The sequence below is a fragment of the Lasioglossum baleicum genome, chromosome 4, assembly GCF_051020765.1.
Source record: "Lasioglossum baleicum chromosome 4, iyLasBale1, whole genome shotgun sequence".
Taxonomy (NCBI): Eukaryota; Metazoa; Arthropoda; class Insecta; order Hymenoptera; family Halictidae; genus Lasioglossum; species Lasioglossum baleicum.
In genome coordinates this window covers 609,736-624,368 of record NC_134932.1, presented here as the reverse complement: position 1 = coordinate 624,368, position 14,633 = coordinate 609,736, and the positions used below count along the sequence as shown (strand labels likewise).

The 14,633-nt window shown below is 34.7% G+C and overlaps 2 protein-coding genes and 1 long non-coding RNA gene across 6 annotated transcripts; all 3 read left to right on the top strand.

Moving 5' to 3' along the window:
• Positions 1-881: 881 nt before the first annotated feature.
• On the top strand, positions 882-2,472 carry LOC143207782 (uncharacterized). 2 transcript variants are annotated; one of them, XR_013008750.1, is made up of 3 exons: positions 882-1,464; positions 2,084-2,174; positions 2,249-2,467. It is a non-coding gene; the product is annotated as an uncharacterized LOC143207782 (long non-coding RNA). The 2 variants fall into 2 exon arrangements; XR_013008751.1 differs by lacking the exon at positions 882-1,464 and adding an exon at positions 1,482-1,807 and having other exon boundaries at positions 2,249-2,472.
• A 1,586-nt stretch (positions 2,473-4,058) lies between these two features.
• Positions 4,059-5,306, top strand: Ggamma1 (guanine nucleotide-binding protein subunit gamma-1). Its single transcript, XM_076421560.1, has 2 exons — positions 4,059-4,215; positions 4,393-5,306. Exon 2 carries the CDS (start codon positions 4,425-4,427, stop codon positions 4,635-4,637), a length of 213 nt encoding a protein of 70 aa, XP_076277675.1. The 5' UTR covers positions 4,059-4,215; positions 4,393-4,424; the 3' UTR covers positions 4,638-5,306.
• A 136-nt stretch (positions 5,307-5,442) lies between these two features.
• Dnapol-zeta (DNA polymerase zeta catalytic subunit) lies at positions 5,443-14,633 on the top strand. 3 transcript variants are annotated; one of them, XM_076421556.1, is made up of 18 exons: positions 5,443-5,783; positions 5,863-6,015; positions 6,084-6,270; positions 6,367-6,460; positions 6,718-7,200; positions 7,282-7,513; positions 7,602-8,930; positions 9,009-10,243; positions 10,344-10,494; positions 10,864-11,226; positions 11,299-11,487; positions 11,598-11,910; positions 11,976-12,294; positions 12,380-12,628; positions 12,724-12,837; positions 12,926-13,344; positions 13,439-13,667; positions 13,750-14,633. In XM_076421556.1, exons 2-18 carry the CDS (start codon positions 5,877-5,879, stop codon positions 13,921-13,923), a joined length of 6,219 nt encoding a protein of 2,072 aa, XP_076277671.1. In that variant the 5' UTR covers positions 5,443-5,783; positions 5,863-5,876; the 3' UTR covers positions 13,924-14,633. The 3 variants fall into 3 exon arrangements, with proteins under 3 accessions (XP_076277671.1, XP_076277672.1, XP_076277674.1); XM_076421557.1 differs by lacking the exons at positions 5,443-5,783; positions 5,863-6,015; positions 6,367-6,460 and having other exon boundaries at positions 6,131-6,270; positions 13,750-14,632; XM_076421559.1 differs by lacking the exons at positions 5,443-5,783; positions 5,863-6,015; positions 6,084-6,270 and having other exon boundaries at positions 6,705-7,200; positions 13,750-14,632.

Below are 14,633 nucleotides of genomic sequence, written 5' to 3'. Positions count from 1 at the left end.
AAATGTAGACAATTAAAAAATGTTTTTGGTTAAACTTTTCATTAAAACTCGAAGCAATAAGTATTTACCGAACAAAACGATTATAGATGCGGGATTCGATTCGGGGCCAGAAGATTCCCAGCCGTATATATGTACTTGTTTTGTTAACGACTACCCAACCTCTAAAAGATTATAAAAAAATTAAGAACGGTTGCTTCAATAATATACAAGTACTGAATTCTTATAAAACTGGAGTCTCTAACACTTCAATACAAAACATGCATTTTCTTGGAATTTTTGGAGGTTGAAAAAATACACATTATTAATCAGGATGAGACACAACTAACGTAATAATATAAATGTGGTCAACTGAAGACTTTGATGTATGTATATACATAAAATCGGCAATTTTGTTTTCCGATTTGTTTAAAAATCGATTTTGCAACCAAAAATTTTGAAAAAAATCTCAGTAGTGTATGCTATTCGGTAGAATATTCATGAATTTTTTCATAATTTTCTGTTGAACATGACGTGACTAAAAACAAATTTGGTTGGATACTTCTGACCATCTTTTCCGGCTATACCTTAAGAATCAACGAAAACATTATTTAAAAAATACAAAATATATTTCTTTTTACATCGTTAAAACCGATTTTTCAAAAAAAATTAGGCCTAATTTCTCTTCGATATCTCTTTTAGATCAAAAGTTATAGCAAAATGTGCGTCGCGCCGCGTGCTGTGCCCGAGATTCAAATGCGCGCCGTCTCCAGTTCCGACTTTTCGCCTCATGCTTCCGAAACTTCGGCAACGTGAAAATCGAAGGAACGCGTCGGCGTCGATCAGTCGAGCAGGTAGTCACACGGACATGGTAGAGGTACGTTTGTTGTGTAGCGCGCGTGCAATCGAACATGCACCAACACGGGCAAGCGCGGTCGACACCGCTCACGGATACGACGATACGTCAGGGAAGGGGAAACTGCCGTTCAGTTTTCAGCAGTTTTCAGTTATTCTCTCAACTCTCAACAGTTCGCAAGTTCTCGTTCGCTTAGCTCGGTCGTAATATCTGTGGTTGTCAGGAGGACGCCGCCGCATGTCACATTGTACTTTCACTTTCGAGATATTGTCGTTTAAAGTTTTGATCACTAATGCTTTGACAAGGACATTGGTTAAATTGTATTATTTTTTCGAGCCTTTTGAATTGATTTTCGTGACGTTTTTTCTGGTAAATACCTAATCCTACACTATAAAGTTCAATAAATGCATAAACTGAAATTTTTTGAAATTGTGACATGCAGCGTTTTTCTTGACACAATCACAGATATATTTACATAGCTTCGCTCTGTGGTTACACGTTACACTCGCGAGTGCGGTCTGCGTTGCGGCATTTGACTATTTGACTATTTATTAGATTGACTTGCTTGGATTATGTGATTACGTGGATTACTTGGATTACGTGCACTACGTGGAAGGAAGGAAGAACGGAAGGTATTTGTACATATTTATATTGGTTGATTGGTTTCATTTTGCTCAAATGTCTCCCAGAATCTTCGCGTGAAAAAGCGTGAGAACGCTTGTCGGCACACCACGCGACAGTGCCATTTGCCATCACGTATGAGGTGCTACGGGGCGAGTATGTTCACTTCAATGTAGAGTCCAAAATAGTAAATTGTTTGTTTCTTTATCACTTTATCACTCTCTTTTCATTATCATTATTATCATTTATCACTTTAAACAAATCCAACACAATTCAGCTTTGGCCCATTCAGATTAGAATTAGCTTAGCAATATTCTAAATCGGCAAAATGATGGCTTAAACCAATTCAGTAAGGCAAGTATAATATTTAATCTTCTTCACTTGCTTCTCATCATCGAATTTTTTTATTTCTGGTAGTACATTCTTTTGTTTGTAGTTCAACTTTAATCGATTTTTTATAAATATCATTGCAATGTTTGAATCAGTTAGGTATATTAGTTGATGAAAAACGTCAGAAGACCTTTTGTAATTGTAGCACCAGAAATTAGAAAATTCGTTGAGATGAGGAATAAGCGAAGAAGATTAAATACTCACCTTTACTCACTGTGTAATTGAAAATCTAATTTACAGAACGGAGGATAAATATAATGTGCTATCCAGGGAAGGAGGAGAAGGAAGCTGCGGCAACCGGGGAAGAGGAAGACCTCTAATTTTTCACGTGGTACGTATATCTAATTATGCCATTCAACACACATGCATATATTGTACATTACTGATTTTCTTTGTATTTTTTAGGTATCCCACCTATGCCAGAACGTGCTACGGGCCACAAGTTTTGGGAAGCAGAGGCAACAACGTGTAATAATCACAATATACAGGGTGTTCCGTTTAAATACGAACACCTAAATATCTCTTCAGGTTATTGTGATGCAAAAAATATTTGTTACGTAATGTGCATGGTGTCAATGGACCAAATATCTGGCACACCGTGCACATTACGTAACAAATATTTTTTGCATCACAATAACCTGAAGAGATATTTAGGTGTTCGTCCAATAATAATAAAGCATAGTAATAATAAAAAATTATAATATTTATTATATATATATATATATATATATATATATTCCTTGTGTCATTGTCCATGTGTCTTTACCAACTCCCTGCGGTGTATTAAAAAATAAGAAAAAGTAAATTTTCTTTTCCCTTATACGACACTTTGTCTTTTTTTGCATGGTGACATTTTAATCTTAGCTTCCATCTCTTGCAATCGATGCAGAGAATTTTTATTTTGCGCAGATTTTTTTTTCGTTTTCTCTCCTTGCATGTGACTGAATATTCATTCAAAAATCAGTATTGTCGGTAAAAAGGGAAACTGCTACATATTTGTATAATAGAAATCTACTTTATCGACATCTGCCACATTAGTGCGATCTGCCCTTACCGACGGCGCTGCCCTGTATAACGGCATTCGCCGCATCACCGACGAGATACTATTAAAGACTGCCAGCCCCTGTGTTATTCCGCGGGACCAGTAAGTGGGCGCGAGTGGGCGCGGGGATAACGTGAAAGTTACAGTGATCTGATATACCACATCGCTAAAAGTTCTAAATAGTGCCAAAATAGTGCCAAAACATCGTCTGAAATATGGCGGAGAATGTAACATTTAATAATAATCGATATGGTTTCGTGATAATTCGCATTCTCACCGATACATCGCGACGAGAATCTCCTCAGTGGTCTTCTTTACCGACAAAATGCTGTCGTTGGCCTTCTGTTTCTCTGGATGGAGCCAGAATATATCCTAGAGGGCGTAAGAAATACCGAAAAATTCGAGTCCCGCCAACTCCCATAAGGCTGGCAGTCTTTAATAGTATCTCGTCGGTGGCCGCATTAATCAGTGCGACCGTGCTGCCATCTTGCGGGGAAGCGGAATCCAGGATAGAGTGGCGTTCCAGCTGGACTGCAGAAAGCAGCATTCCCCGTGGGCTGCATCCCTGCATCCAGACGGTTCCAGGTTGTTCCAGGTGGAGTCAACCTATGCGCGTTTTCGTCACTCCCCGTGGGGTCCGTTGTGCTATCAGGGGTGCTATCAGGGCTGTTTTGACGGCGCTTCACCCTCGCGTGTACCCCACTCTCGTGCGCGCGCTATTGAGGCACCTCCACCACCAATCACCATCGAGCAGCAACCAAAGACGAGCCACCCGACGAATCAACGTTCAGCTGGAAGATCCGAATTTTCCTATTGGCTAAGGAAAAGGATGCTGGAAGAAGATAAAACTCCAGGACGAGGCAAATACGAGGCAGATAGAATTCTCAGATCATAGAGTCAACAACTAAAAGTTCAATTAAATAAAGTGAATAAAGTCTATATTTATTTTTCCTTTACATTATATTGTTCAAAGTTATTTTCTGCAAACCTTCCATGAGCAGAGTGCTTCAGCGCTCCACGGGCACCCGAACCCAGCAAATTCCCTAATCCCACCACACTGCGACGTAACACCAGCAATCCATACTGCATGACTATTGTTTAGCAGGTATAAAATAAAGTTTGTAAATTTGTAATTATACATGTATATATCTCAAGTCCAATTTTAATTTTTAATTGGAAAATTTTGTTCGAAAAGAACCCTAATGGTAATGCTCTCCTTTCATGAGAATCAGCTTTAAGGGATAGGCTCCCATTGTAAACTCTGGTAAACAGCGAGAATTACCTAGATAAACAGCAATTAATTATTATTTAATTTGCAATCGTCAAACTGGTAAGTAATATTTCGTTGTCATAGGATTTCAGTTGGAAGTTTAATTAATCGGGTGTTCGAAAATACACTTATATCGATGATATTTTAGTATGACAATTAGTATTAAATGGCCTATTAGACACCTTCCATAATTTAATTGCCAAAGGAAATATAAAGTGAATTTCTTACATTTGACAGGTGTCTAGTAAGAAGTGTTCTCTGCAACTGTTATGGATATGGTGATCACAAATTTGCAACAACAACGTCAAATTACAGAGCAGTTTCGTCGTGAAGCTGCTTTGAAGAGGATCACGGTCAGCAAAGCTGTAGAGGACATCATGAAATACATCACCGAGCATGAGCAAGAAGATTGTTTGCTGGTTGGCTTCTCGTCGCAGAAGTCTAATCCCTTTCGTGAAAAAAGTTCGTGTACCATTCTTTAAACTCGCCTGCTTAAAATAAGAAATCCGTAAATTCAATCTTTCTTTATCATGTATTCGTATTACTTCGAAACGTTTGTACAAGGAAAAGCATTCTTTAATTACACAGTCAGTTTTTCCATACAGAATAATTGAGTCTTGTAGTGTATGATACATTTAATTTATTATAGAGCTAATTGTGTTTGTGTAAACTATCTAATTCCATATAGAAACCAATCTATTTTTCTATACGATTCAATCCAAGAAAACGAATCTCAAATTTCAAAATAGATTCCTATTTATATACAAAAGTTTTACATACATTAATCTATCTGCCTACATCCATATACAAAAGAAGAATATACCATATATACTGTTTTGTATAATATTGTTTTTATAAGATATTTAAGAAATTACAGTATTCGTATAAGAAGATGAAAACCAGAGGATTATTCAATGTTACTATCCATTGTAATTTGTACAAGATTTACAAACATGTTGATACGATAAGCATATTCTATGTCAATATTTTTCTGACTAAGATTTACAAAACTACCGTTGTATGGCCCCATCGCTTTCTCATAAAATAAAGCATAAGCTTTCATACAATTTATATTGTAGATTGTAGACTATGCAAATATGAAATAAATATTTAAGAAAACTGAATTTTAATAAAGTCAAATGACATTGTAACCGTGTTGCAAGCTTTATCATTTTTCCTTTAGCAGAAAAGGAAAATGCTGTTCTATTTAAACAAATTTGTATATATATACTTATTGATTGGGAAATAGTGGTAAGCTGACATTCATATTTATATACAATGCAGATACATAAGTACATATTTACCTGCAACAGCAACAATAACTATATATATACATATCTAAAATGTATATTTAGTATGTATATAAATAGGCAGTGCGTTTAGTTCAGTTTAGTTGGTTAAACATGGAAATGTGGCCCTAAAAGTGCATACATGTTATTTGATGTTATCTCATTAATCATTTAATAATTCCTCTAAAAAACGCAACATTATGTATAACATGGCAATCGAATGATTGGACGTCTTTGTTAAGTGAAAAATCTTTGTAACTGAAAAGATTCATGTGAAAATTGTCAAGTTAACCTACAATCTAATGTGTTATTGTGTTATATATTTACATATAAGATAAGGTAAATATTTTAAATAACATATGCACGTGTTTAGTAGTTGAACCGCGTAAAAATTAACAAGTACTTCATTTGTACATAGGCATCAAACCAAGTATGTTTTGTATTAGCTTGGTAACAGCAGACAGTTACCAATCACCTCCAGTGTCTGGATTGGACGTAACATTTTCAGAGTTTCGTGGGGCAGAAATCAAACATGTCCCAATTATTAGAATATTTGGGTCTACTTCGACAGGTAAATGTTACAATGTAATTTCAAATCTTTTAATAACTATGTCATAATTGTCTTTATTTTTTATTTAGGATTAAAAACATGTCTTCATATTCATGGTGTATTTCCATATATTTATATACCATGTACGATAGAAGAGAATATCAATAGTTTTATGTACAGATTAGCTGCAGCAATAGATTCTGCGCTTAATGTATCTCTAGGATCGGCAACGTCTAAAACTCAACATGTTTATAAAATTCAACAAATTTCTGGAATGTAAGGGAACTTTTTCCACTACTATAATGTGAATTCAAGCATCCAAATCCATGCTCTGATCTATAATATCGATATATTGTACAAAATATGTTTTAGTCCGCTCTACGGATATCACGAGAGAGAACATTTATTTTTTAAAATATATTTTTACAATCCGGCAATGGTTAAACGAGCAACCGATTTGTTACATGTAAATAATTTCTATATTTCTAATTAATAGACAGCAGATTTTATGCATTTATGACAAAAATGAAGAATTTGGAAGTACTGCTTTATTATTTTCGACCTATCGAACATATTCAGAAAGAAAATAAATTTCCATTTTACTCCAGTCCGTTGCAAATCAGGTAGAAAATGTTTATTTTGCATAAAGATCCGCTGTCTACTAATTAATCTCTCGTTAGAAACTACACATGAATAATAATAATAATAAGTTTAATATTATAGAATGGCACAATACTTGATCAAAGTCTCCAACCGCACGAAGCTCATATCCCCTTTGTATTACAATTTATGATAGATTATAATCTTTATGGTATGAGCTTAATAAAATTGAGTGATATCAAGTATAGACAACATAATATAACAGCAGGATCCAAGGAAAACTCCCAAAATGAGACCTGTTCGAATTCTAATGACTCACGGGTGTACCTTCCTGCATCTGTTATTAGACAAAGCACAAGTCGATTAGAAGTAGATGCACGAGCAACTGAAATACTCAATAAAGAAGAAATTGGAAATGGTTTAGACTTGAATCCTGGTATTGCAGCAATTTGGAATAATGAAAGGTATAGAAGAGAGGGCAAGGGTTTACAGCAAGCTGAATCGCAATTTTTATATACGAATACGAACGATAGAGTATACAAACCATTCGATAGTGATATTTATCAGGAAGAAAGATTAATTCAAAGATTGCAAACTATTTCCCAGGTACAATAAGCTAGTACACTGTACACGATACGAAATTTCTACTGAAAATGCAAATCCTAATTAATTAATTTCTATGTTAAGGCAAGTAGGATAACAACATCGGTATCATTGTCCTCGCTTAGTTATCCATTGGAAGTAGAACACAAAGATAATTCTCTGAATGCTTCGCGTGTGTCAAATCATTTTAAATTGGACATGCTAATGGAAGAAAATGAAGAGAAAATATTATTAAGGGATGAATCGATAAATTTTGAAAAATTTAATATGTTGAAACAAACTTTGACCCAAGATAGCACTACAGATGTCAGCCATTGTAAGTAGGGATAATGAGTAATGAATAGATTAATTAACAGTAGTAAATATTTTTATAGATACCATGTAAAAATGAATTTTATTTGTAGCGGATATAGATGATGTACACTTAATTGAAATGCTAGCCAACTTAGCAAAATCAAGCAAAGAAGAAGTCACCGTTGACAATGATAGCGTGTTAGCTTCACAGTATTCTGTATTAAGCGATGAAATCAAAGAAGATAACGAAGACGAAGTTGAAGATTTAAATATTACAAGTCTAGATTTAGATGATCTTAGTTCGTGGAGTACAGTTTCCAAGACTGCTAGTCAATTAAGTACAATTGAAAATGAAAATGGAAATGGAAATGAAAACAAATATGGGAATAATAGATCTACTGCGCTGGAAAATGATATTGAAGATGTTACTTTGTTGAATTTTCCACAGTGTGATGGTCCAAATGACTTGATTTTGGAAAATGAAATACAGTTACCGATAAAATCTGAAAAATATGAAAATATAATATCGAAACCTAGAAATTTGATTAAAATACAGGAATATGATGATTTCTACCAAAAAACGGTGATAACATTTCAACTTAATCCCAACGATGTATCAAACATAAGGAAAAAGATGCATCAAATTTTATTGGATCATTCTATTTCACAGTCAATTCTATTTAATTCAGTATTATTTGACAGTGATATACATAATTTTTTGGTACACATAAAACTTGATAAAAAACACATACGCCATTGCAAGAATAGAAAAAGAAAAACGATAAAAATTGTTGGAGATGATTCATTGTTGCACGGATGTTCTACGACAGCATTAAATATATATGAACCAGACCATCAAGATTTAGATGTGTACGATATAGATGATACTGATCACTCGTCGTTATTAGTCGAACATTCAAATTTAAAACAATTTAATACAATTGATCATAATGAAACACATTTAACGATTCAGAATTCCTTAATGAAAGTAAAAATACCTTCGTTCGATGGCAATACAGTTGACAGTTCCAGTGATTCTGATTTGGATCTCGATATTACTACCGATAGACAAGAGAAGCGCATTTGCATTTATAAATCGGGCAGAAAATTAAAAAATGAAGAGAATCTAATAAACATTTCATTAAAAAAACGAAAACTAAAATTCGAGGACTCTAGTTTAGAGTCTCCACAGAAACGGCGTTGTACTCCAATTAAAGTAAGAGGTTTGGAAAGTCCCCGTTCTACAGGAAAATATTCAGCCCTTGATATAACAATAATGTCTCCCAAAGCGAAACAATATCTAGAAAAGGAAGATTCTTGGATAAATAAACCATGCAGTTCGAGATCTACGTTTAATACGCCAAAACGAAACAAGGATCAATTAAGAATGAATTTATTGCGTGAGAACATTTCTAGTTTATCTTCCGAGGCAGAACAAGGTAAATGACTTTAATTATCTGAGATATGTCAGCGATACACATTATTATACTTACATAAGTATGTATTATATGTTTTAGCACATCTTACCCAGAATTGTGTTGAAAATGTTCAGAAGCCTATTGATTCAACGCATACAGAACATAATTCGCTCGTAGTTCGTAAACGACTAAGTTTTTTGGACACAAATGATAAAAAAGTTGGTTCTATAAAAGATAATGTTGGTGAAAATTATTCTCAATGTTTGTCCTCGGTAGAGAAAATTACGAGTGAACTGCATGAAAATGATTCTACTACTATTGTTCCTGTAATAAATTTAATCAATGACGAGAATTTGGTAGAAACATGTATAAGAAAAGATGAAGAAATAAGTTGTGAAGACAATTTATTAAGTACGTTAAACGTCGACGTTGATTTAGACATAGGAACTTTGTCAAATAAAACGTTGCAGGAATACAATGAAGATGAAGATATTTCTAACATGACATATACTCAATTTCTTACTAAAAAGTTAGAATTAGAAGCAGAGAATTTGCACGTTTTATCGTTGGATTCTACAAGCAATATTATACAAGACAAACTGATTAAAATTACTACAAAATTTAATTCACCGAATAGAGAAAGGATTGCAAATACCATGAAAACGTATAACATCTTTCAATCGAATGGACCATTTTTTAGCAAAAAAACCGACCTTCTAAAGCAAAAAGAAAATTCAATGAAAAATAGTAAGATCGAGGACGTAATTCCCTTTAAATCTAGTTTGGACAGAGTCACTGGTATCAAACTATGGCGTAGACTGAAAATAAATGAATTTTATCCATCTGGATTAAATATAAAGTCAACTGACATAAAAAGAGTTCTCACAGGACATTGTTCGATTATTATTCAACCTCTTATTCGACCACCTACTGTAAAGAGCATTAAACTTTGGATGCAAGCTAAAAAATATTTACTGCAACGGAATATTAAACATATTGAAATAAAAAGTGACTCAAAAGAGGAAACAAAAAAGTTAAATGAACACATCGACGCCGAAGCAAATAATCCGATTATCGACGAACGTATTGCTGATATCGAATGTTCAAAAGAACAGTCACAAAATTCTAATATTAGTTTACGCTGTTTGAGTTTAAGTGGATCTAAGGACAGTGTGAATCCTTCTTTAAGAAAAATGCTTGAAAATCCGTTATTATATCAAAATAATGACACATTACAGTTGGGAATCTCGTATGACCAGATTGAGTATTCTATAAAAGAACCTAGCGATAATGCTGCGGATGAGAATTTTCGGAATTCGAAAGGTCTATTAGCGGTAAATATAATCTTGGTTCATTCAACGGTAACACGTACAGTTCCTTTTGTAATATGATCATTTTAGGATAAGCATTATGAATAGGTATTCGTTGTTACAGCATCAGTACTTGACAATATTGTCATTGGAAGTACACGCGTCAACACGCGGTAAACTTCTTCCTGATCCAGAACATGATTCGATCGGAGCAATATTCTATGCTATTCATAATGATGTACCATCGTCGTCGGATACTGAACAAATAGTGCATGGTATGCATACAAATATACACTCTACTGTGCAAAAGAAAGAAGCACCCAGTATAATTATATAAGATATAATGACAAACAATATCTTTATGTAGAAATTGTATTGTACAATGATTAATTTATTGCATTTAAAGTATTAGATAATCCGCAATAACACATATTATTCTCAGAACTATTCAATTAAACAGCGAAATCCTGTTTTCTTATTTGATTTTTTACGCATTTCTATTAAATATGGCTGGGTGATTCTTTCTTTTGCACACAGTAATGTACCTAGAATACTTAATACATATTTTGTCAGCATGTTTCCAATAACATTCATTGCTAAAGTAAAAATAATTATATAATATTAAATTGATTTTTTTTGTCTAGGCGCTATCGTTGTGAATTCTTCTACAAACGATTCAAGAAAGAAAAATCTTTATTCGACTAGTACGACGTGTCCGACGTCGTATGTATCGAGCGAGGAGGATTTACTGAACAGCCTAATAGTACTGCTAAGGCATTGTGATGCAGATATTTTAGTCGGTTGGGAGATAGAATCTCATTCGTGGGGTTACATCATACAGAGGGCCAACCGCATAGGTTTCAATAATTTCACATGGCAAATTTCAAGAATTTTAAAGGTTATTCCAATCTTGAAAGATCAAGCATCGGATAGAGATAATATAAACGATGCAAAAATTCCAGGTCGAATTGTTCTTGATGTTTGGAGGATAATGCGTCATGAAATAGGTAACGCATAATGCATAAGCCATAAGCTATAATCATTCATACGTCGTTAATTGCATTCATATTTTTTTAAAGCATTATTGAATTACACATTTGAGAATGTTATGTACCATGTACTACACGAAAGAGTCTCGTGTCCTACTTTTCAACATTTAACCGATTGGTGGAGACACAGCAATGTAACGATACAATGGAAAGTTATCTCTCATTATGTGGCAAGGGTTGTTGGTACGCTTAGAATGCTTCTACATCTTGATATCATTGGTTTGTATTTTTATTCGGATAATATACATATAATATATGAAACAACGATAACGATGTTGCACAGTTTAAAAGTATTACTATTCTATGTTTAACTTGATGAAACATTTTAGGAAGGACTTGCGAACACGCACGACTGTTTGGGATACAATTCTATGAAGTTTTTTCCCGAGGTTCCCAGTTCCGTGTCGAATCGATGATGCTGAGACTCGCGAAACCTTTGGACTATATCGCCGTTTCACCATCTGTGCAACAGAGAGCTCGAATGCGAGCACCCGAATCTTTACCTCTTATCATGGAACCACAATCAATATTTTATACCGATCCTATAGTTGTTCTTGACTTTCAAAGCTTGTATCCAAGCATTATTATCGCTTATAATTATTGCTTCTCAACATGTTTGGGTCGTATAGAACACATTGGCCAGTAAGTACATATAATACTATATATTAACATTGTTTATTTCTGCAAGCATAGCGTATTTTTTGTAGATACGAACCGTTCGAGTTTGGCGCGACTACGTTAAAAGTGAAAAAAAGTACTATTCAAAGATTACATGGAAGTATAAATTTTACACCATGCGGTGTAGCTTATGTGAAACCAGATGTACGGCTTGGTGTATTGCCACGTATGCTCATGGAAATTCTAAACACACGATTAATGGTGAAACAGTCTATGAAACTCCATGGAAACGAGAATCGTGTACTTCAGCGTATTCTTCATTCGCAACAATTGGGACTTAAATTGATCGCAAATGTTACATATGGTTATACGTCTGCCAATTTTAGTGGAAGAATGCCTTGCATCGAAGTGTGTCATTGTTTTGTACAGAAGTGAAATTTATTTGTTGTACCCTTTTACAATTATAAATAATTGTGTAATACTATATTCTCAGGTTGGAGACAGCGTTGTTAGTAAAGGAAGAGAAACGCTAGAGAGAGCAATTAAAATTGTGGAGTCTACACCGAAATGGGGAGCACAAGTTGTTTACGGTGATACAGATTCGTTGTTCATTCTTTTACCTGGAAAATCTAAGGACGAGGCATTCGCTATTGGAACTGAAATGGCTGATACGATTACCGCTGCTAATCCTGCCCCGGTAAAACTAAAGTTTGAAAAAGTTTTACAGCCATCGATACTGCAAGTAATATTCTGACACTGTAACTCTAATTGTAACATTAACTTGATAGCGTTCATAGTTAAAGCGTGTAATACTAAGATATATCGTTTTGTACTTAGACAAAAAAGAGATATTGCGGTTACATGTACGAGTCTCCTAATCAAAAGGAGCCTGAATTCTTAGCTAAAGGTATCGAAACTATTCGTAGAGATGGTTGTCCAGCAGCAACTAAGGTATTTACGTCATATAAAACACACGCATACATATACATATACATACATACACACAACGGAACTACTTACAAGAAATATTTCATTTCAGATACTCGAGAAAACATTGAAGATTTTGTTCGATACCAAAAATCTTTCCTTGGTGAAACTTTATGTTACCAGACAGTTTGATAAAATTCTACGCAGAAGAATATCGATTCAAGATTTAACTTTCGCGAAAGAATTTCGCGGTTTACAGGGCTACAAAGCTAGCGCTAGTGTACCCGCATTGGAATTAACACGGAGATTAATGCGTAAAGATCCTCGAGCGGTGCCCCGTACTGGTGAACGAGTACGTTATGTGATAGTAGCAGGTGCACCGAATCAACCCCTTATTCAATGTGTACGAACTCCAATGGAAGTGATTTCAGATGAGGGTTTGAACCCAAATTCGCTATACTATATAACAAAAGTTATTGTACCGCCTCTTAATCGTTGTTTGAATTTAATTGGGATTGACGTTAACACATGGTATTAGAAAATAATTTCAACATCTCATTCGCGTTGATTTTTATTTTGTTTGTTTTTTATTCGAAATATATTGATCCAACACGTTCATTTTCAGGTATAGGGAAATGTCCCATAGACAAACACCTGACAAAACAGTCAGTTTGGTAACTGACAATCACAAGCAGACTATTCGACAATTTTTCAGTACAGTTGTATGCGCTGCTTGCGGAGGCCAAACGCAAAAAGATATTTGTACAAATTGCGTAGAAAACCCGACTCGAACGATCATTGTTTTGCACGAGAAGTTGAGGTGGTTGGAACGCACTCATTTCGAACTCGCTATGGTATATAACGTGAAATATACAATTTTTAAAATAGACAAAATTACATTGCAATATCCGAGAAATTGATTATATTTTGTTTCAGATTTGTCGATCTTGTACCGGTTATTTGGACGACGTAAAATGTGAATCTCTGGACTGCCCGGTTTTCTATCGTTTAGCTCAAGCTAAAAGAGACCTTGTTCAAGTACCATATTTAAACAGTATTATCTATAATCGTAATACTTTTTGTACAGAAAGAAGAAACACAAAAGAATGAATATTTTTTTCATTAGGGGCTAGTATAGGCTAGGTTTGTAACTAGAAAATACCTAGAATATTACTAGAAAAAGGGGTCGAAAAATGGGTTTCGTACTGAATGTTGTTTGACCTTATTTAAGCAAATTTTGGGCTGGGTGAGGGCTCATTCGAAAGAGGAAGGTTAGACGTAGCGCGCTTTTCTCACGAGGTTAACGAGATTATGTTAATAACTAATAATATGATGGCCCAAAGTAGAGAAAAAATCTAGGAAAAAATCCCGCAGATTTCAATGCATTTTCTGTCTCGAATAGACTTTTTTGGCTTATGAGATGAGAAAGGCGCGCTGCGTTGAACCTTCCTCTTTCGAATGAGCCCTCACACAGCCCACAATTTGTTCTAATAGGGTCAATCAACGTCTGGGCGCAGATCCATGTTTCGACTCATTTTTCTAGTAAGATTCTAGTAAATAGCAAATATCTAGCAAATAACTAGAATCTTACTAGAAAAAGGGGTCTAAACATGGGTTTCCTGGTTTTCAGTTAGTGTCCTCATTTGAGCAAATTTTGGGCTGGGTGAGGGCTCATTCGAAAGAGGAAGGTTCACCGCAGGGGGCTCTGGTCATCCCATCAGCCAAAAAGACTTTTGGAGACAGAAAAATGCATTGAAATCTGCTGGTTTTTTTTCCTAGATGTTTACTCTACTTTGGACACTAATATTATTAGATATAAA